The sequence below is a fragment of the Odocoileus virginianus genome, chromosome 6, assembly GCF_023699985.2.
Source record: "Odocoileus virginianus isolate 20LAN1187 ecotype Illinois chromosome 6, Ovbor_1.2, whole genome shotgun sequence".
In the NCBI taxonomy this organism is placed as follows: domain Eukaryota; kingdom Metazoa; phylum Chordata; class Mammalia; order Artiodactyla; family Cervidae; genus Odocoileus; species Odocoileus virginianus.
In genome coordinates this window covers 40555615-40577115 of record NC_069679.1, presented here as the reverse complement: position 1 = coordinate 40577115, position 21501 = coordinate 40555615, and the positions used below count along the sequence as shown (strand labels likewise).

The window sequence follows — 21501 nt, the reverse complement described above, 5'->3', positions numbered from 1 at the left end:
AATTGGTAAAGGAGTATGTCAAGGCTGTATATTGTCATCCTGCTTATTTCACTTATAAGCAGAGTACATCATGTGAAATCCCGGGCTGGATGAAGCACAAGCTGGAATCAAGATTGCTGGGAGAAATATCAATAACCTCAGATATGCAGATGATACCACCCTTACGGTAGAAAGCAAATAAGAATTAAAGAGCCTCTTGATGAAAGTGAAACGGGTGAATGAAAAAGTTGGCTTAAAACTCAACATTCAGAATACTAAGGTCATGGCATCTGGGTCCCATCACTTCATGGCAAATAGATGGGAAAACAATGGAAACAGTGATAGACTTTATTTTGGGGGGCTCCAAAATCACTGCAGATGGTGACTCCAGCCATGAAATTAAAAGACGCTTGCTCCTTGGAACAAAAGCTATGACCAATCTAGACAGCATATTAAAAAGCAGAGACATTACTTGACCAACAAAGGTCTGTCTAGTCAAAGCCACGGTTTTTCCAGGAGTTATGTATGGATGTGAGAGTTAGACTATAAAGATAGCTGAGCGCCAAAGGACTGATGCTTTTGAACTGTGGTGTTGGAGAAGACTCTTGAGAGTCCCTTGGACTGCAAGGAGATCCAACCAGTCAATCCTAAAGGAAATCAGTCCTGAATATTCATTGGAAGGACTGATGCTGAAGCTGAAACTCCAATACTTTGGCCAACAGATGGGAAGAACTAACTCATTGGAAAAGACCCTGATGCTGGGAAAGATTGAAAGCAGGAGGAGAAGGGGATGACAGAGGATGAGATGGTTGGATGGTATCACCGATGCAATGGACATGAGTTTGAGCAAGCTCTGGGAGTTGGTGATGGACAGGAAAGCCTGTCGTGCTGCAGTCCATGAGGTCGCAAAGAATCAGACACAATTGAACTGAACTGAACTGAGTGTATCCTTGAAGCTGTGGCTTGCCTGAGGTTGCTCCAGTATTCTATGTGTTCTATGAAGGGGTTGATCAGATTCTGCTTCCAAGGTGGCTCAGACGTTCAGGCACTGAAGCTCTACTCCTTCCAACCAAAATGTGACCTGAAGTAGCCCTTGCCTCCTTCAGTCATAGAACTGCTGCTGGGTTAGAGCAAAGAGCCTTACAGAGACTCACTGTGACTTATGCTATTTTTCATATTGTTGGTGCTGCTTCCATTGAAGATTGTTACGCATCTCAGAGTCAACTACATAAAGCTTGCTCCTGTATATTTCACAGGAATAGTATTCAAGACAATGACCCTGCCTCATGCAGTGGCCTCTTCATACAACAACCCACAGGAAAACCATCTCAGGCTTCAGGACCAAGAAAGTGTGAGAAATGGACAGCATGAATTCTGTAACTGCTATTTCCATCTTTGATTTGGCCAATAGGAAGCTCAGAACAAAATCTGTGGCCCGTCTTCTGCAGTCTTATACAATCACAGAGTGTGCAGTTTAGCTTGCTAATCTATTAACATTTCTGTTTGTTGTTTTGCCACCTTTCTCTTTGTCCTAATTTCTTCAACTATGAATTTTTACAAACCACTTAAAGGCAAAATTTTCCTTCCATGTCATGCCCACCCATTGACTCTGTTTCTGTCTCCTGGAGTTGCACAAAAGAATTCTAGGCCCTCTGCCCCATAGCAGCCCTTCAATACTCAGGTCACAGAGCCCCTCTTTCTTCAACAATTTCTCCTAGATGTGAGTGCCTAAAGAATCTTTCATCCTACCTATTTGCAGAGCAGGAATAGAGCAAGTACACATAAGACAGGAATATACATAGAGAACAGACTTATGGACACACAGGGAAAGGTAAGGGTGCGGCCAATTGAGAGAGTAGCACTGAAATGTATACATTACCATATGTAAAACAGATAGCTAGTGATAACTTGCTATATAACACATGGAGCTCAACCCAGTGCTCTGTGATGACCTAGAGGAATGGGATGGCAGTGGGAGATGACCTAAGGGAAGGGGACATATGTATACTTACAGCTGATTCAAGTTGCTGTATGGCAGAAGCCAATACAACATTGTAAAGCAATCATCCTCCAATTAAAAATAAATTTTAAAAAAAGAATAGCAAAAAGGAAAAAAGAATCTTTCATCCTTCCAGACTCAACCGATGCCTCATTTTCTCTTGGCATCTTCCCTAGAACCCCTACGCAAGGTGTCCCACTGCAGTACTCACAGCAACCACAAGTGATGACTGATTCTCACTCTTGCTTTTCCCACTGGGCTGGGGAGTCCTGAAACACAGACATCAGGCCCTGCTTGCCAAAAACTAGTACCTAGAGAGGGCCCAGGGCAGAATATAATAACACATGCTTAATAAGTATTTGTTGAGAAACTAAATGAATTAATATATATACAACTTCCTCACTCATACGCATGCTGAAAGAGAGCCAAGCCCTAAGGAAGAAAAGGGAAAGACCAGCCCAGTCCAGGTGTTTATGAGCCTTTCCATCTAACAACTGCTTTTCCCTGGGACTCTCCTGAATGCTTCAAAGTCCCAGGCACTGGGGCCAGAGCTGATTCTTCCAGCTAAATCCAGAGTAAATACACATAAGACAGAATTGGTCCTACGAGGGCAATTGGGATAAATTTTCATAGAAAGAATTTCATGGATCAAAAATACAAGATGCTGGAGGCTCTGAGCCACATTTATTTTAGCAACATACCCTTACATGGGTGCTAATTGTGTGCCAGGCATTATTCTAAGGTCTTTACAAATATCACCTTTTTTAATCCTTGCAAGGACTTCACAAGATGGGTATTATATCTATCCCCAGTTTATTTTATATAGTCTTTTTAGCATTCAAGTCACCTATCCTGAAATGAAGGAAGATAAAGCTATTCAATCACTGGAAAAAAGAAAATTAGTTACCTTGAGTCCCAATGCATAAATGGCTGACAAATCAAATGATAGCCTTTGATCTGAGACCTGGACCCCACAGAATACTACGGCACACACTAAGCAGTTACCAAGCATCCTCAGGTCTGTCCTCCATGAGTTCGCAGCCTGGTGGTGAAAACAGCATGCCTCGAAACAAACAACTGACCTTAGGATCAGGGGCCCAGTAAGGTGCTGCAGTAATTACCTCTGGCTAGAGGGGAAGGCTTCCTGGAGGGGGTGACATCTGAGTACCATTGTAAGGGATGGACCAGAGTTCACAGAGGAATAGCAGAGAGGGAAGTGAGAATGCAAAGGGTCAGGGCAGTGAGAGTGCAACGCTGCAGGGAAGTGAAATGGCAATGGGGGAACTGCAGGCAGTCTGGGACAGCAGGGGAGCGTAGAGAGGGGAGAATCTGACGGATCAGGGTTGCCATTCAGGCCTTGGCTGCAATACCAAGAATCTTAAAGTCACTGACGGGTACGATAGTCATGTCTGTTCTAGAAAGAGTCTTTGAGCAGCACTGTGAGGGAGGGAGGTGAGATTAACCAGAGAGAGACCGTTTAGGAAGCTGTGGCAATAAACCAAGCAAGAAACAGTGTGTGCCTGAGCTAAGGCACTGGATTCTAGGGATATTTGGGAACCTGAAGCTTTGGACTGATTAAATAGCTGCTAAAATAGTGTAAGATGACACCCTGGCTTCTGATGTAGAGGCCAGGGGAGTAGTGCATGCAAAGAGATGGGAGCACCATCTGGGATTACGCTTGCATGAATGAGGATAAGCTCAGACAGTCTGTGAGCTTGGGAAAGCCACTCTCGGTGCCAGAAATTTTCTTCATTAGCTCAGAGAAGTTATTCAGATTCTCCCTCACTTCTCCTTTTAATAAAATATGATGCATTTCATTCTGTCATCATTGTGAAAAATCATTGCCCTTTGCTGGGAATTAATAACCTTTCAAATTAATAACCTTTGGGTAGGAAAATTGGTTTCATTAATACCTCTCCTTGCTCTTTGTCATTTCATCATCTTTCTGTCCTGCTGTCCCCAGAAACCAAAAGCCCAAGACTTATTGTTTGAGAAGCCTGAATGACTTTGTGCTCAGAAGGAATGATCAGGGTTCTCAGAAACTGGGCTGAACTGAGTTCACTGATCAAAACTGCTGGTATGGCCTTGTGTTCACCCCTCAGCCACAGGGGAGGCCCCCCTCGGCTGGTAGGGGCTGTGGGAGCATCCTCCCCGGCTCTTGGTCTGATTCCTGATCTTGGCAGAAGAGATGTCACCCATCCTGGGGTGCAACACCTTGGGACCACAGCCCCTCCCTCAGGCTCCACTCCATTCCTCATCACAGGGTCATGTCTCTGACCAACACCATGGTCTTGACAGATGTTGGGAGACTGCTCACCCTCCACAAAGTGGCTCAGAGTCAGGGTGAGGCTCCCCTAATAGAGAAGCTAGAAGGCCTTTCAGGAAAACAACAGGAGGTATAATCTTAAAAACAGTCTTTTTCTCCCTACCTCACCCTCCCACAATCTTTGAAAGATTCCAAATGGATATTCATTTATCCTTTTCTACTGAAAAAATCTTTAGCAGCATCTTATCATCTAGAGCATAAAGCCTCAGCATCCCAAGGGCCCATAAACTCTGGCTGCCCATTCTTCTGCCTCCTTATACCCACAATGTCTCCTGGCTCTGAGCCCTTCCTCAGCTGTTGCCTCTCAGAAAGCTCCTTTCACCCACCCATACAAGCCTTCATTCAACTCTCCAGGCCAGCATCAGCATCACTCCCCCTGAAAAGCGCTCCCTGAATGCCACTCCCACTCAGCACAATTCATCACTCTCTTTGTAGTCCTCCCCACCCACATCATACCTGGTCCATGCAAGACTATGTGTGAGAACAGATTGAGCCACATGACAGAATGCATGGTGTCGTCTAACTGAGATGCTCTATGTGCTATCTCCTTGGCATAGGGATGCAGGCAATTGGAGTCAGAGATACTGGGTCCAAAATCCCACCACTTATTGGCATCATGATTTGGCACCCCAAATCATGAACACTTATCCTCTCTGACCTCAGTCCCAGTTGCTTCTCCCATCTTCCCACTGACGTAGAGTTAGTCTGGGGTCTGACTGGCCAATCCTATGGTCACTGGGATGGCAGGATGGAGGATTTGGTCCTCTCCATCTCTGTGTGGGGTCCTCCTCGGTCACCCTCCATCATCTCCCAGGAAAGGAATGGCCATTGTGCTGGAAATAAAATGCTCCTTGGGTTCCCCAAAGCCACATCCCGGGCCTACTTCCAGCACCTTGCAGTAACCTTATTGCCTAGTGCTCTTACAAATGTTGGGGTTGTCCCGGAACTGGCAGAGGTGGAACAGATGCCAGGTGAAGCACTGTCCCCAATTTTATCTTCCAGAGTCATTTGGAAGGAGATCTCGAGCTGCTGAAACAAACGAAACATCGCAGGAGACAAGAACCAGATTTCTGCTCTTTAGAGGAGAAACCGATAAGGGCTGTCAGATTCGGCTCACTCACTCAGACACGTTACAGCAGTGTGGCTTCAACTCCTCGCTGCCGCTGGTGATGATAGTCCACGGCTGGTTGGTAGGAAGTGCTGACACGCCTTTTTTCTCTCTGCTTTTACTTTTTTTTCCCCCTCAATAGTGTGTTCAATTTTAATAAAGAGATAGGGAGCTGGTGATAACAACTCCATGCATAATATTTGTAAAGTACGTTCTAATTTTCCAAGTACTTCCCCACACATTATCTCATTGATTATCTCAATTTCATGAGTAAGCAGGGCAGGGGAAGTATAATTATCTCCACATTTCATATAATAAAATGTGGCTCAAAGAGGTCACACAGCACATAAGCACCCATAAGAGACTGCAGTTCATGAAGGTGAATCTGCATGTTTCCCAAGAGTTGAGAGGAAGCCAGAAGACACAGTCTCCCAATGAGATGTTCTATCTGTAAGGGTTAAGTTCAGCTACAGATAACAGAAACCCAAATTGGCAGTAGTTCAGATAAAACCGAAGCTTTTTTTCTTTTTCCATTTCATACAACAGTCCAGATGTATGTCATCCAAAACTAATAAAGAGCTTTTAGTCAATGAAGTCCTCAATTACCCAGCTCATTCCCTGCTCACTATGGTGCCATCCTTAGAGTATGGTCCTCATTCTCATAGTCCAAGATAGCAGCCAGAGCACTAGCTATCACATCTGCATCCCAGGTAGCACAAGGTAGTAAAAGGTATATACACAAAAAAGTCAAAAAGTAGTATTGTTTAAAAACAACTGCATTGAGGTATTATTTGAAACCATACAATTCGTCCACTGGCTTTTGGTATACAAGTGTGTTTTTTTAGGTTAGCTTCCCAGAAGCACCTCTGAAATGCTTCCAATTACATCCATTGGCCATACCTAGATGGAAAGGTGGCTGAGATATGTATCCTCTTAGAGAAAGTATAGCTTTTCATTGATGCTAAAATTCTATTACTGTGGAAGAAGAGGGAAAAGAATATTGTGGGCAATGATTGAAGTCAAACAAATGTTTCCAAGAAGAAATTCTGCCTAACTAGTTTCTAGGCCACCCACAATTTGAAGCGTGGTTCACACTGTGAAACCTGAAGAGATTTGGGGTCTATTTCATGACTTGAAAACCTTTCCCTACCATCTCTTTGAAAACTACTCTTGAGACCCCCATCCATCCTACCTTAGAGAGAAAAATGAGCCCATCTGCCCACCACCAGTCTTTCAACATGTATTCACTCATACCCTTCACACAAACAAAACAGACCCCACACCTGGCCTCATGGGGTAGTGGGAACCACATGATGCCATGTGGGTGTGGCCACAAGGTGGGGTGTCCGCTATTGCCATCCCAGAAAAGCACAGGGCCTCTTGTAGACTGCCAGCACCTTCCTCCTAGGATTTAAAGGAGTCCCATCCTAGGGCTTCCCAGGTGGCGCTAGTGGTAAAGAACCCACCTGCCAACGCAGGAGACATAAGAGACATGGGTTCAATTCCTGGGTCAAGAAGATCCCCTGGAGGAGGGAAAGGCAACCCACTCCAGTATTCTTGCCTGGAGAACCCCATGGACAGAGAAGCCTGGTGGGCTACAGTCCATTGGATCACAAAGAGTCAGACATGACTGAAGTGACTTAGCACACAAACATGCATCCTAGGGAAAAGGGGCGGGGATTCCACCACAGCACAGGGTTGGCAGTGAGGGTGGTAAAGGCTCTCCTGCCCCTAGAGAAGAGACCTAATACAGATGAGGCCCTACAGAAGCTAGGCCCTTTACGTTAGCGGTCAGCTCATTTAATCCGCACACCTCCCTACATGGCCACTTGAGTTAGTCTCACCTCTTAGACGAGGAAACTGCAGCACAGGAGGGTCAAGCAGCAACCACAGTCACACAGCCCTCGGTGGACAGAAACCCAAAACCAGAACCCTCACGCTCCAAAGCCCACAAACCTCTATCAAGGATGGGCTTGACCGGGGCCCCATCACACTGCAACCTCCGCACAGCAACCTCTCAAGCTGAGCTGGGAGCTCCGTCCCTATTCCTTTAAGGAAAGCATGGAATTGGATGCCTGACCTGAGGGGGGAACGTGAGCTGAGAGCCTCAAGGCAAGGCAGGTTGCACACAGCAGAGCAGGCACTCCCCCTCTGACCCTGCCCCACCACCACGCTCCCCCCTCCCCCTCACCTCCGCTTGCAGCTCCTTCCACAGACCATGTGATTTCTCTCCTTTGGCCTTGACATAGGCTGCGCCTTCTGCCTATGTGTCCTTTCTCTTATCTTCTGCTGGACAGGATCCATACTGTTGAATGTATTAGGTGCTCTAAGAATATTTGTTAACTGAATTAATGGCTGACTAAATATTTCATTTACAAACATGAAGACAGCAGGGTCCTCTCACTGTAATCCTTTCACTAGAATGAGTTCTTTGTTTTCAAAATCTTGTGCGAACTGAAGTACATGTACTGTTGCTGGTAATAAAAATACCAACAACGGCTGTGGCAACCGCCATGCACTGAGTCCTCACTGTGTTCCAGGCACTGTTCTAGGTGCTTTATGTCTATTCATCCATCTCATCGTCATAACAATGCTGGAAGAAGGACACTATTATTATCCCCATCTTCCCAACAAGGAAACAGGGCCACTGACTAGTTATATAACTTGCCTAAGGTTACTCTGTTAGTAACTAGAAGAGTCTAGATTTGAACCCAAGATGCTACATCCACACAGAAGGTCCTAGATGGACATTTATTAAATGAATGCATCTTACTCACAAGCCAGACCATCAGTACTGCTGTCCAGTTTCACTTCTGTGTTCTCATCTTCGATCACACTCAACTTTTCCCCTCTTCCCAGACAGACCACACTGCCCTTTTGTGATTCTACACCTCTGGACATGATTACCTCTACCTGGAATCCCTTAGATACCCACTCTGCCCCCAACCACCTCCGCACTTACCTGCCCACCTTGATTCTTCCCTGCGAATTCCTATTTATCCTTCAAGACCCAACACAAACATGTTTGCTCTGTGAACCCTTCAGGCATGTCCTGCAAACTGGCTCTCAACCAGGTACACGGACAGAATGATTCTCCATAATCAATCAACTTGATCGTTATGAGTTTCTACTATGCTCCTGCTCATGGTGCTAGTCCCTCCAAGGCAAGCAGAACACAGTGGGTGGGGACAGAGCGAGCGAGCGAGCGAGGTGTGACTCAGAGGGGCAGCAGCACAGGCCTCGCAGAGGAGGTAGCGCTGGAGTCAACCCCCAAAGGACAGGTCGTCTTTCAGTGCCCCATCTACAAAGACTTACATTGTTTTAAGGCTTGCAAAGTCCTAAAATAGAGAATGTTAAGACATTGGTTCTCATTCGAGGGATGGGACATTTGGAATGTCCAGAGACATTTCTGGTTTTCACAGCTTGGGGTTTGGGGGTGGGGGTGATGGGGTGCCATTGGCATCTCGTGGGTGGAGGCAGAGATGCTGCTCAATGTCCTACCATGCATAGGACAGCCCCCACAACAAAAAAAATCTGGCCCCAAATGACAGTGTGCCGAGAAGCCCCAGGTTAAGCCCTTTCTCTTGGAGAGAAAGACCCAGAATGAGCCCAGAGTTGGAGAAGGGAAGAGGTGAGCAAGAAAAAAGAGGGAGCTTGTCCAGGGCTCCCTCCTCTCTCCCCGGGAGGCTGATGATACTGCGGGCCTACCCTCAGGTGGACGGCATACTGGAAGACTGGGTCTGGCAGATGGTAGCCGCACTGAAGTCTCACCTGGCCCAGCCAGTGAACGTGGGGCTGGCAGAATGGGTCACCCTGGCTCACAACCACTACACCACTGCCGTCCGCAACACTCGCCTCGTCGGCCAGGAGATCGCGGCTCTTCTCCAGTGGCTGCAGGTGAGACCTGCCCTGACCTCTCTTCTCTTCCCTCTTCTCCCTTCGCCTCCCTTCCTCCAAGACTGAGTGAATTAGGCTGGTCTCCTGCAGCAGCCAAGACAAGACAAGCACTTCTGCTAAGCTCACAGGAATAGGAAGGCACAGGACAGAGACCAGACCCCAGGGCTCTCTCGGATGCCTCCCTGAAGCCCTGGCTTGTAGAATCATCTATTCCTCTTATGGTCACCTCTTTGTATGTACTAGGGGATCGAAACACACCCTGTAAACTATGAAACTCCCATATGCATGGATGAGATCACTCCTGCAAGGAATAGCTCAGCAGTAAAGAACCCACCTGCAATGTAGGAGACACAGGTTCCATCCCTGGGTCAGAAAGATCCCCTGGAGAAAGAAATGGCAACTCACTCCAGTATTCTTGCCTGGAGACTCCCATGGACAGAGGAGCCTGACGGGCTACAGTCCATGGGGTCTCAGACACAATTGAGCGACTCAACAGCAAGAACAAAGATGGGCAGACAAGAGGTGGCATCACCAGGCAGGGGCCCAGGTAGCTGAGCCTGAGAGGAAACGGCACAGAGTCAGCAAGATGAGAAAACTGTTTGGGTCCTAAGTAGGAATTAAGCATCTCACTTGTGGTACAAAGAACAGAGAACCAAGCAGGCTGGACCCACAAAAGGCTTTTATCCAGGCAGCTCTCCCCTCCTGCAACCATCTCACCACTGTCTTCCAGGAATCTGTTCAATTTTCTCCAAGCCATGTTCATCTAATTGGGTACAGCCTGGGTGCACATGTCTCAGGATTCGCTGGCAGTTACATGAGCAGAAAGCACAAGATTGGGAGAATTACAGGTAACCATGCCTGATAACTAACAACTATAATCTCCATGACTGCACGGGGGCATAGAGCAGGGACCTGCTTTTCCAACAGGCTCATAATTAACACACCCCCGGCTTCCTTCGAGCTGTATTAGAGTTCACAGGAGGACTTGTAGCACTATTTATTTCAAACATGACCGCTGCCATAGACTGTTCTCCGAGAATTTAGAGCAAATCACCGCCTTTCCTCAAACAAATGCATCTCACAGTCATGCCAAATAGGACCTAAAAGGTACACTTTCTGTACACTTTTGTAATAGGAAAGAGTTTATTTTCCAACCTATAGTTTTAAAAGCCCAATGTGAATTAAAGAATGACAGCTATAACAATATCGTATATTAGTGCATATATATGGAATCTAGAAAAATGGTACTAATGAACCTATTTGCAGGGCAGAAGCAGAGGCGCAGACAGAGAGAATGGACAGACGTGTGGACACAGTGGGGAGGGTAAGGGTAGGACGAACTGAGAGCAGCACTGACGGACACACACCAGCACGTGTAAAACAGACAGCTAGCAGGAAGCGGCTATATCACGCAGTGAGCTCAGCCCGGTGCTCTGTGCTGACCTAGAGGGGTGGGATGGAGGGTGGGAGGCAGTCTTAAGGGGGAGGGGACATAGGTATACACACAGCTGATTCACTTCATTGTACAGCAGAAACCAACACAACACTGTAAAGCAACTATCCTCCAATTAAAAATAAACTAAAAAAAAAGAACGACAGCCTTACATTTCCTGTGACAGCCATGTTTGCACCTCTGTTTCCACTTTAGTGAAACACGTGGGTCCTACGCTGGGGCCCATCTGCATTGGGGGAGGGATCCCAGCACCAAAAACCCCAAGCTCTATGCCAGCTTGGAAATACCCCGAGATACCTAGGAAGAGGTATCTGACGATGCACAAGAAGGCCTTTCCTAGCAGACTGCCCAGACACCCACTTCATCTCCCCCACCCATCCTCCCCCCTACCCCCTGCTGACCCAGAGTCACATTCAGAGGAACAGGCCTGATGAGATGACTCCTCAGCCCAGTCTCGGAGGCCCACTGATTCCTACAGGGTGAAGCTTAGGAGGCCTAGACAAGGCCCTTCTCAGTGTAGCGTTCCCAAGGCTCTCCAGCGTCTCATCCCCCTGGTCCCTCCTTGTGGCTCTAGGCTTTCATGACACTAGATTTTTCTCCACTCTACTACAAACACGCCATGGCCTCTTATCCTTTTGGGCCTTTGCAATCACTATTCCCTTTGCCTGGAATAGCAAACCCTAGTCTACCTACCAAATGCCTACTCATCCTTCAAGACCCAGCAGCCTAAAATAATAATTCACAATCTAAAACAGTCTGAACAAAATTTAAGATGAATAGAGTTGCTGTGACCTTTTATTTTATCAAGAAAGAACACTTTTGGCAACTGCTATCTACTGTGACCATTCCTTCATAAAAGAAGAGATTTATTTTAGCATTAAAAAAAGATAAGGATGATGGCAGACATTTAAATGAAGCCAGTCTGTCATGGTGAGAATTCATTTTCCATTTTTTTTTTTTTTTTTCATCTCATTGGTGACTGGGGAGGCCTGACCATGGATCAGTACTTGGTGCCCTCCATGATTTAACCCTCAATAGGCTGGGAGTGAACAGACCTCCCATAAGAACTTACCACAGAAGGCCATTGAGGCCCTTCACAGACAAACCAGGCCTAGAAGGAGAAGTCAGAACTGCTGAGGGGCAGCACTGGGCCTGGGACCCTCTCCACGCTGGCTGGTGTCACAGGCCACACCAGGCATTATTAGCCAGGCCCACACACATCAGAAGTGACAGGACAGCTAATTACTCTGTTGTCATCGCATAGCCTGATGAAGAAAGAAATACAAATCACAGCCTTCACATGTAACTACAGGTGAGGGTTGGAGAGCAGGGACTGTCATGGCCCCGTGTCAATTCCTTCATCCCCACCAAGGATTGAAGCCAGGCCTGATACAGGTCAACAAGGGGTCCTCCAGAAAAGGTAAAGCAAGAAAGACAGACAATACTCCTTGAGTGCATAAATACTCCCCAACTATAGTCTGCCAGAGACTGCCACTTGTCTCATGCAAACATATCTGTCACTTAAGGACCAGAGCTGTGAGCTGTCCTATTTGCTCCTGACATTTTCCCCAGAGAACAGTAATGTCCTAAGGCTGTTCTGAACATTCCAATGAAATGACATTAGTGTAGAGAGAAAGCCAGCTTGTTTAGGGAAATTATTGACAACATGCAGACAAATAAATTCTTTCTTTGATGGGTAGGTTAGGACTACTTACAATAACACAGTGGTTTTTTGTATGCAAACAGATGCTCTCGAAAGTAGCTTGAAAGGTACTTAAAACTGATTTGCTTAAATAAATCAAGCACTCCCTTATAACCTCATTTCTACCACTGGATAGTTCCTGCAAACCTCTTTTCCCCATAGATAATAAGCAGCCTGTGTCCGATTTTAAGCACCATGAATTACTTTAATTTTAGTGCAAAAAAGTCATGGCAAGATTTTCTAGAGAAAGATTATGCCCTAGGATTTTCTTCTTCCTGCTAGCTCATGAATGTGCAATAACATCAGAAAGCTAAAAAGAGCCTTTCTCCCTGCCTCCTCTTGCTCCAATCTGATCCTTCCCCTTGCTTTCCTCCTAGGGCTGGATGCCGCAGGCCCTTTGTTTGAAAAAGCCTCCCTCAGCGACCGGCTTTCACCGGATGACGCCAGTTTTGTGGATGCCATTCACACCTTTACCTGGGAGCACATGGGCCTGAGTGTGGGCATCAAACAGCCCATAGCACACTATGACTTCTACCCCAATGGGGGTTCCTACCAGCCCGGATGCCACTTCCTAGAGCTCTACAAACATTTCGCCAAGCATGGCTTAAATGGTGAGAAAGAGACACTAGCCTACAATGGCTTACACTCCCCACAGTTGGTGTGGCCTCTGGATGCAGGGGAATCCAATCTGTGAGATTCTGGGAGGAGTTTGGCAAGGATGGGGCTCAACACTTTGGTCACCTACTCCATGCAGAGAGGGCTTGTGTGTGTGGGAAAGGGTGCTGTTCCCCAGGCAAGACCTTCCTCTTCACAGGCAGTGGTCGCTGGAGCTCAGTCACGGAGGATGAGCTGAGGGCACATCCAGGAATTCCCACTTCTCATCTCCACTCATCATACCCAGACAAGTCTCTCCTGGGGCATCAGCCCTTCTGAAAATTGAGCCCTGCTGCCTGTGGTCATTCTTCTTTCTCCAGAAGCTTCCTCATTCAGGGGGCTGCCTCTATTCTGGCCCCAGGCTAATCCACTTAATAGATCATGGCTTCTTGGTCTTCCAAGCATGAGGTTTTATCAGCTGACCCCACGAGACATTCATTACTGAGATTCTTCCAGTTCAAAGTTCAGCTCTAAATAGGTCCTTGTGACTTCCTTGGGACTTTGTCTCAGTGCAGAAAATGACTGTGGCATTATCTGGGTCATGATTTCCCCCTTCTCTCTCAAACCCTAAAGCCAAAATATTAACATGAACCTTGATAACAGGCCCTGGATTAAAGAACAAAAATGTGAGCAAAAACCATACATTTCATAGGCATTCCAAGTTTCTCTTTATTAGAAAATAATATCTTGATTAACACCTGCCAACTCACTCTAAGCCAACTGGAGACCCCCAGCCCACCCCCACTTACCACCTTCTCCCAATCATTTGAAAACTGAGCTAAGCACACACTATCTTGTGTTTCTTTAACCACCTTCATCTCTCCTGTATCAGAATGACCTTCACATTCGACATTATCTCATCTTGGCTGGACTCCCAGCCTTTCACCAGCCCACGCCTGAGAACTTTCTGGGAACTTCCCCTTATCATTCCTTAACATCTCTCTCCTATCATTGCCCTCTGGTCACCAGCAGTCCCTGGTGATCAGCCAGCCCTCTTCCCAGATCTACACCCTCCCTAAAGTCAACAGAGACCCCTAGATGCTGTTCATTAGCTGATCACCTGGTGAATGCCTCTGCCCAATTACTACCATTTTCTATTTTGTGCTAAATGTCAGAATGATGGGACCAAATATATTTATTTATCTTGCCCACCTTAGGGTGGTTTTTCTCCATTTTCTTCACCCTTATGTTTGAAAGTGATCCCATTCCGGGGTGAACGTGTTGACATGGTCAGTTGATAACTGCTTTACCATCCTCACCACCTCCTGGCTAGGTGAGCTTGTGTGAGTTAGAGACTGTCTTTGAAGCTCAGTTTTCTCACTTGTAAGAGCTGCCTTGAGGAGCTGTGGTGAATATCCAGGGAAGGTACTCAGTAGTACCTGCCTCATAATGGGTGCTCAACAAATAGAGCCGCTCGTGACCAGGAACTGACATGACTAATCCTAGGGAAAATGATTTGGCTAAGCTACCTGGGGTCCATTTTCACAGGAAGTTCTTACCATACCTTATGGTGGTTCCTCAACACTCCTAGAGAACACTAAAGATTAAGATTTGGAGACCCCAAAACAACCTTCCCTCCCCAAATAAGGTCAAAACCCTTGGTACGGAAACCTTCTAAACTTGTTTTGGCTTAGGTTCATTTAGACCCAGTCACTGGAGCACATCCTTCTCAAAGCAAAGCCCCATGCTGGTCATCTGGCCAGTTACTTCGGCAGGCTGTGGCTGCTTTGGAACATGATGGGGGAGGCCTCAGCCCTCACCAGACCAGTAGCCTATCCCAAGAGTGCTTGGGCACTGGCTTAGCCAGCTTTATTAAGAAAAGAGGCATTCCAGGGACTTCCTGGCAGTCCGGTGGTTAAGACTCCCCGCTTCCACTGCAGGGAGAATGAGTTCCACCCCTGGTCCAGGAACTAAGATCCCATATGCTATGGGCAACTGAGCCTGTGCACCACAACTGCTGAAGAAACCAACACACCCTAGATCCTCTGCTCCACAGTAAGAGAAGCCACCACAATGAGAAGCCTGTGCACCACAATGAGAAAGTAGACCCTGCTCTCTGAAACCAGAGAAAGGCTGCATGCAGCAACGAAGACCCAGCAGCCAAAAATAAAATAATTTTTTTAATTAAATAAATAAAAAGAGGCATTCCACACAAGCCTGTTCTGCCAACTCAGCCTTAGAGTATCAGCAGTTGTGCATTTTTAACTGTTTGAGATTAAAATATTTCCAAAATGAATAGCTTAAAGAGAACTTTCTTGGTAGGTCAGATGGTGAAGAATCTGCCTGCAACACAGGAGAGCTGGGTTGGATCACTGGGTCAGGAAGATCTACTGGAGGAGGGAATGGCAACCCACTACGGTACTCTTGCCTGGAAAATTCCATGGACAGAGAAGCCTGGAAGGCTAGAGTCCATGGGGTCGCAGAGTCAGGCATGACTGAGTGATTAACACACACACACACACTTGCTTAAAGAACTCAGTATTTTCTTAGTGACTCGGGGCTCCTATTAAAACACCTACCGTAACATACAGAGTGCCCTGGGCAGCCCTTCAGAGCCTGGGATTCTGCCCCTGCACTAAGTGCCTGCAAACGGTCTACTCTTTGTGGAGTTTTCCGCCAGCTATGCCAACCACTGTAGTCAGTGGGCTGACCTCTGACCTCAGCACTCCCATCCTCCTTCCTGAGATGGTGCTACTCTGCACTGAGAAGCAAGGCGATCCTCCGGATTAAGGGATGATAACGTCCTTCTTGCCCTGTGTTCCAGCCATCACCCAGACCGTTAAATGCGCCCATGAGCGGTCAGTGCACCTCTTCATTGACTCCTTGCTGCACGCTGACATGCAGAGCACAGCCTACCTGTGCAGGGACATGGACAGCTTCAGCCAAGGCCTGTGTCTGAGCTGCAAGAAGGGTCGTTGCAACACGCTGGGCTACCACACCCGCCAAGAGCGGCAAAGCAAGAGGAGCAAGAGCCTCTTCCTGGTGACTCGAGCCCAGTCCCCGTTCAAAGGTGAGTGCAGGGGAGCCGTCAGAAGGGCAGAATGCAGCCGCTCGTCTGAAGGTTCACAAGTTCCCCAGTCTTTTCCTGGAGCTACTGCCGGATCTGCTGTTTGCACAGACTCCAGACCAGGATGATAACACACGCCTCTCTCTTTCCCCAAGAATGTGGCCTCCTCGCTGAAAAGTGCTGGAGGAGAAAGCCTGATACTTTCTGGAACAGTCCTTTGGTTGGCTGCTCTCTTCTTCTATTTACATGGTCCCCTAGCATTGTTGCAGGAAGGGGGACCCCTTCCAGGACCAGAGAGTGCTCTCTTTTCTGACACTCAGAAATGAATTGTCCAAGCTGATAAAGCAAGAGACTTTATTGGGAAGGGGCAGAGGGGCAGAGAGCAGGAGAGTAAGGGAACCCAGGAGGACTGCTCTTCCATATGGCTCAACGTCTCAGGTTTAAAGGTGACGGGATTAGTTTCCAGGTTTAAAGGTGACGGGATTAGTTTCCAGGTTTTCTGGCCAATCATTTTGACTCAGGGTCCTTCCTGGTGGCACATGCATCGCTCAGCCAAAATGGATGCCAGCAAGGAAGATTCTGGAAAGTGGTAGGTCACGGGGTGTCTCCTTTTGACCTTTCCCGAACTCTTGCAGTTGGTGGTGGCTTATTAGTTCCACGTTCCTTACCAGGACCTCCTGTGGTAAAATAACTCTTGCAAGTGATTACTGTGGAGCCTGACCAGGATGGGCGGTTTCAGTCAGTGTGTTTCCCCTAACAGAATGTTAGATCCGGAAAGCCTGGAGCACCAGGTCTCATTGTACTGAGCCTTGGAAGCTTCTCCAAACCCAGGCTAGAACCCAGTGCTTTCATCTCTCTTCATGGCTGCCAGGAAAAACCTGGGCTCCAAACTACATTTGTGGTTCCCCATTTTTTCTAAAGTTTGAATCAGCTCTTCTTACAAGAGATCATTGTCTTATTGAGGCCCTCCCTAGAAGTTCTGCTTCTCAGCCTCAGGGGAGAAAGCAAGCCCCTTCTGCTTGCTGGGTTGAACTAGAGGTCAGAAAAAGGGCTGTGGCCATGATTTGGGCAGAAGCCAGCAGAGAAATACTCCACTGAAACCTAAATCCTCCTGGAGGGAACAAGCCGACATCTGTTGCCATTAACATTTCTGCCTAATCCTTAAAACAGCTCTGGAGTGATTTAGCATCTTACTGTTCACAGCACTGGCTCACGGCCCTGGGAGGAGCCCAGTGCCATTTGATTGTTACTCTGCAGATATCTGTAGCTACAGAAGGTGAACGCCCTCAGCACCGCTTTGCATTTGCACAGCGTTTTACACAAAAACAGTTGGTGCAGCCACAGACTCCTCATGGTGCCCACAACAGCCAGGCGAAGTCCACAGGGTCGCTTCGCCTGGAAGGAGGCTTAGAACCCAGGTCTCTCTGACTCCCAGGCTGGCATTCCTATCATTACCACACTCCCAAGTTCAAGCTCCCACGGCACAGGAGTCTTTTGTTTATCTGAACTTTTGCTCTCCAGCCAGACTGCCCTTCTGTGCAGCCCAGGAATGACAGAAATCCATTTGAACAGCAGATCGCTTCTGAGAACACTCGGAGTGAGGGCAGGATCTTTCTTGCCTGAGGGGCAGAGGGTCCCTTCAGCTGTCCTTCCTGGAGGGGCGGAGGAGCCTGAGGCACCTGAGGCAGCCTGAGCAGGTGAGGGAATTTGGAAGGCCTCCTGCTTCAGGGAGATCCCCCACTCCAGGCTGCCAATTAGACACTTACTTCTGTTAACCTGCTCCTCTTTCAAATGCCTGGAGTGATTAAGCCTCTCAGATAATCACATTTCACTGGATCTACTCTAATCCTGGAATGTTAGCATTTCAAGAAACTGTTCAATTCCACATTTCCCAGACAAGGAAACAAAGGTCCAGATAAGAGAAAATCATTTGCCGAGGGACACAAAAAGAACTCTTAGCAGAGCCAGCATTTAGACCCAGGCCATCCCCTGGAGGAGGCTATGGCAACCTACTCCAGTATTCTTGCCTGGAAAATCTCAAGGACAGAGGAGTCTGGTGGGCTACAGTCCATGGGGTCACAAAGAGTCAGACACAAGTGACTGAGCACTCCCAACAATCAGTCAAGTGGTTTTTATCTCAGTGACCTGCCCACGGTCTGTCTATGGGGTTGAGGGAGGGAGGAGAGGTGGGGAAGGGTCTTGCTTTCTCCTTGAGATCAGCTGGAAAGAGACAGGGTCATTTTTCACCTTTCTGGGCAGGGCTGTGCATCTGAAGTGAGGGACTGGGTCCTGCCGGAGGACTTCTACTGGGGGCAGGGAGATGGGGTCAGGAGGTGAGAGTCAAGAGAAGGAAGGGGGAGGGGAGAGCAGCTGCCACAAGCCGGGCTGAGTTTTTCCATTGCCAGGGAGTCCAGATGCCTGATCACCACACACTGCTGCTACGAACTCACAGGAAACCTTTTCCTATAAAGGAGAACCAAGGAATCACATTAGGGCAGCAGCAAATATCTCACGCAGCAGTTGCCAAAATCACTGTGCCAGGCCATCACTCCTTCTTCAAGCATCATCTGAGGCAGGGTAGGCAGAGGCCCTCCTTCAGGGGGGCTCAGGGGAGACCAGCCCCCTCCTATACTCTGCACACAAGGTGCTATCCCAAGAAGACAGATGAGGAGTCCCCTGGAGGCAGCACCTGGGTCTCGTTCTCACCAGCCGCTCATCTTGCTCCAGGGATATCCAGTGAAGATACAGGGTTGGGACTGTGAGATAAGACGGCCTGAACCAAACCCCCAGCCCCAGAGAGATTCCAGGGATGAGCTGCAGCCTGCATCGCACCCTCCCGTCCCCTGGGTCCTCCAAATTCCCCCCAGATCCACCTCAGCCCTTCCAGTCCTAATCTGCTCAGCCTAATTTCCCTCACTGGCAGGGAGCACAGCCCTTCGGCCACATCAGGTACCCTGGGTACAGCTGGAAATCATGCCCAGATGAGACTCCCACCCATGTGAAAGCCGGGGCTCCTGGGGTGCTGCAGGCTGTATATTGCTTGCACTCGTGTGCACTTAGTCGTGTCCGACTCTGTGCAACCCCACGGACTGTAGCCCACCAGGCTCCTCTGTCCAAGGGGTTTCTCAGACAAGAATATTGGAGCGGGTTGCCATTTCCTACTCCAAGATATCTTCCCAACCCAGGGATTGAACCCATGTCTCCTGCATTGACAGATGGATTCTTTACCACTGTGCACCTTGGAAGCCCTATATAATGCTACACTAACCATATGTGGCTATTTAAATTACTTAAAATTAAAACCTTGAATCCTCAGTCATACTAGCCACCTTTCAAATGCTCAACTATGTGGCTGCCATATCAGAGAGTACAGAAATAGACCATTTCCATCATCTAGAAAGTTTTATTGATAGTGCTGACATCAAGTCTTTAATCTAGGCCCCATAACTGCTCCCCTCCTCAGCCACCATGCCACGATCATTGTGATTTGGACTCCCAAAATCTATTTCAGTGACCACCTCCAGCCTTTGATGAGTACTTATGGATTCATAAAGGAACAAACTTACCCATCCCTGGTTACAGAACATCCACAAGCCACATTTTTCAAGGACATCTAATTGTACTATATATTTCAGTGCAGGATCTGGCTGGGCAAGATAAACATCGCCTCCTGATTGTAGTTGCAGAAAGGATGACTAACTTGGTCCTCATTCCTCTGGCTCCCAAGATATTTTGACAAAACCATCAAAGGATCTATTTTCTACAACCATACGCCAGAATTCGGGTAAACATGGAAGAGGACAGCAGGAGCAGAAAGAGAATTGGGAAACAGTCACTGAGGGAAACCAGGCAATTTATCGCCCACTTCCAATCCCACCCTTTTGGAAGGAAATTTTGCTAGTTTGGGAGCCTTTTTTTTTTTTTTTAAGAGGAGGAGGCGGGAAACAAACCTGTATGTAGTCCTGCTAGCAAGCACCTTATCTAATTTAATCCTCACAGCAATTGGAGGCAGTAATGGGGTGGAAGAGAAGGAAGCAGCCCTCAGGGGAGCTTACTAGGTTCAGGCACTACGCTGGATGTGTTGCATCAATTATTTCATTTATCATTTAATCCTCACAACAACCTACAGACAGAGACAGAGATGGAAGGGGGGAGACTGATGTTGCCTAATTTTCCAACAGATAAATTGAGATTCAGTGAGGTTAAATCACCTCCCCAAAGTCACCCAGCTTATAAGGAGCAAACATTATGCTGAAAACTTGTACACTGCTGCCAAATCGAATCTCAGACAGAGTTTTGGGTGAAGTAGAAAAGAAGAGCTTTATTGCTTTGCCAGGCAAAGGGGGCCACAGCTGGCTAATGCCCTCAAAACCATGTGTCCCAACTTGGGGAAGATAGTGAAAAGTTTTATAGTAATTGTTTATAAAGGGTCTGATCAGCTCGTGGACATTCTTCTGATGGGCTGGTGGTAAGGTAAGTGGGAGTCAGCATCATCAGCCTCAGTCCAGCTCTGGGGTCTACATGCTTGTGGGCAGCATACCATTGTTATAACTTCTTCCACCTGCAGCGGGTTTCCAGTATCTGCAAAATGGGTAAAGGATACTGTGGTGTGTATCCCTTGATGGGGAAACAGGACCTTGCCCCCAAGGCTGCACTATGGTTTCTCTTGACTGTTAAGTTTCTCCCTGGTCTCGAATCCCCTTCCCTTCCCTAACTAGCAACTGCTTGAATCTGCCCGTTGGAACTCAGGGAAGTTCATGGAGGCTGAATGAAAGCTGTTTCCTATAATCAAAGAAATGGGGGACACAGAAGGACCTTGTGCCCGCGAGCCCCACAGAGCCCTGCACAATATCAAACATGTTTGACCCCAAGTCTCCCCCATTCCATGGCCTTTGCTCCTTTCCCTGCACATGGCCTAAGCATTAGGGCTGAGACCAGTTCACTCAGTATTAATAACAGCTCATTCCTGAGACACAGTAGTCCATCATCCCTCCTTTCTTCCCCGTCCTCCTCCTGCCTGTACTTTCTCCCTTCTCTCTGGGCCTAGCCAGCCAGTGAGAATTCACACCAGCTGATGAGAGCACTCTTCTCTTCTGGACATATGCATACCTATGGCTGATTCATGTTGATGTATGGCAGAAACTAACACAATATTGTCAAGCAATTATCCTTCAATTAAAAGAGGATGAATTAGGGAAAAAATGCTATCTTAAACTAAAATCAGAAAACAAAAAAGCCCATTTCTCTTCTTCCCTTGAACCTGTTCTGAGTTCATTCAGCCAGCCCCTGCTAGTGCTGGCTATTCATACATTAATCCCCTGCTTAAGTCCATCGTATCAATTCCATGCTCTTCAGCCTCCCTCTCGGGTGAGGCAT

General features: G+C 47.5%; 1 protein-coding gene across 2 annotated transcripts in view; it reads left to right on the top strand.

Annotated features, from left to right (window-relative positions):
• The window catches only part of LIPC (lipase C, hepatic type), a 180273-nt gene that overhangs the window by 123784 nt on the left and 34988 nt on the right, over positions 1-21501 (top strand). For both annotated transcript variants that reach the window (XM_070469226.1, XM_020882516.2), the window contains exons 2-6: positions 5307-5494; positions 9127-9309; positions 10040-10157; positions 12842-13075; positions 15883-16128. In XM_070469226.1, coding sequence (XP_070325327.1) covers positions 5307-5494; positions 9127-9309; positions 10040-10157; positions 12842-13075; positions 15883-16128 — 969 coding nt within the window. The remainder of the gene's footprint in view (positions 1-5306; positions 5495-9126; positions 9310-10039; positions 10158-12841; positions 13076-15882; positions 16129-21501) is intronic.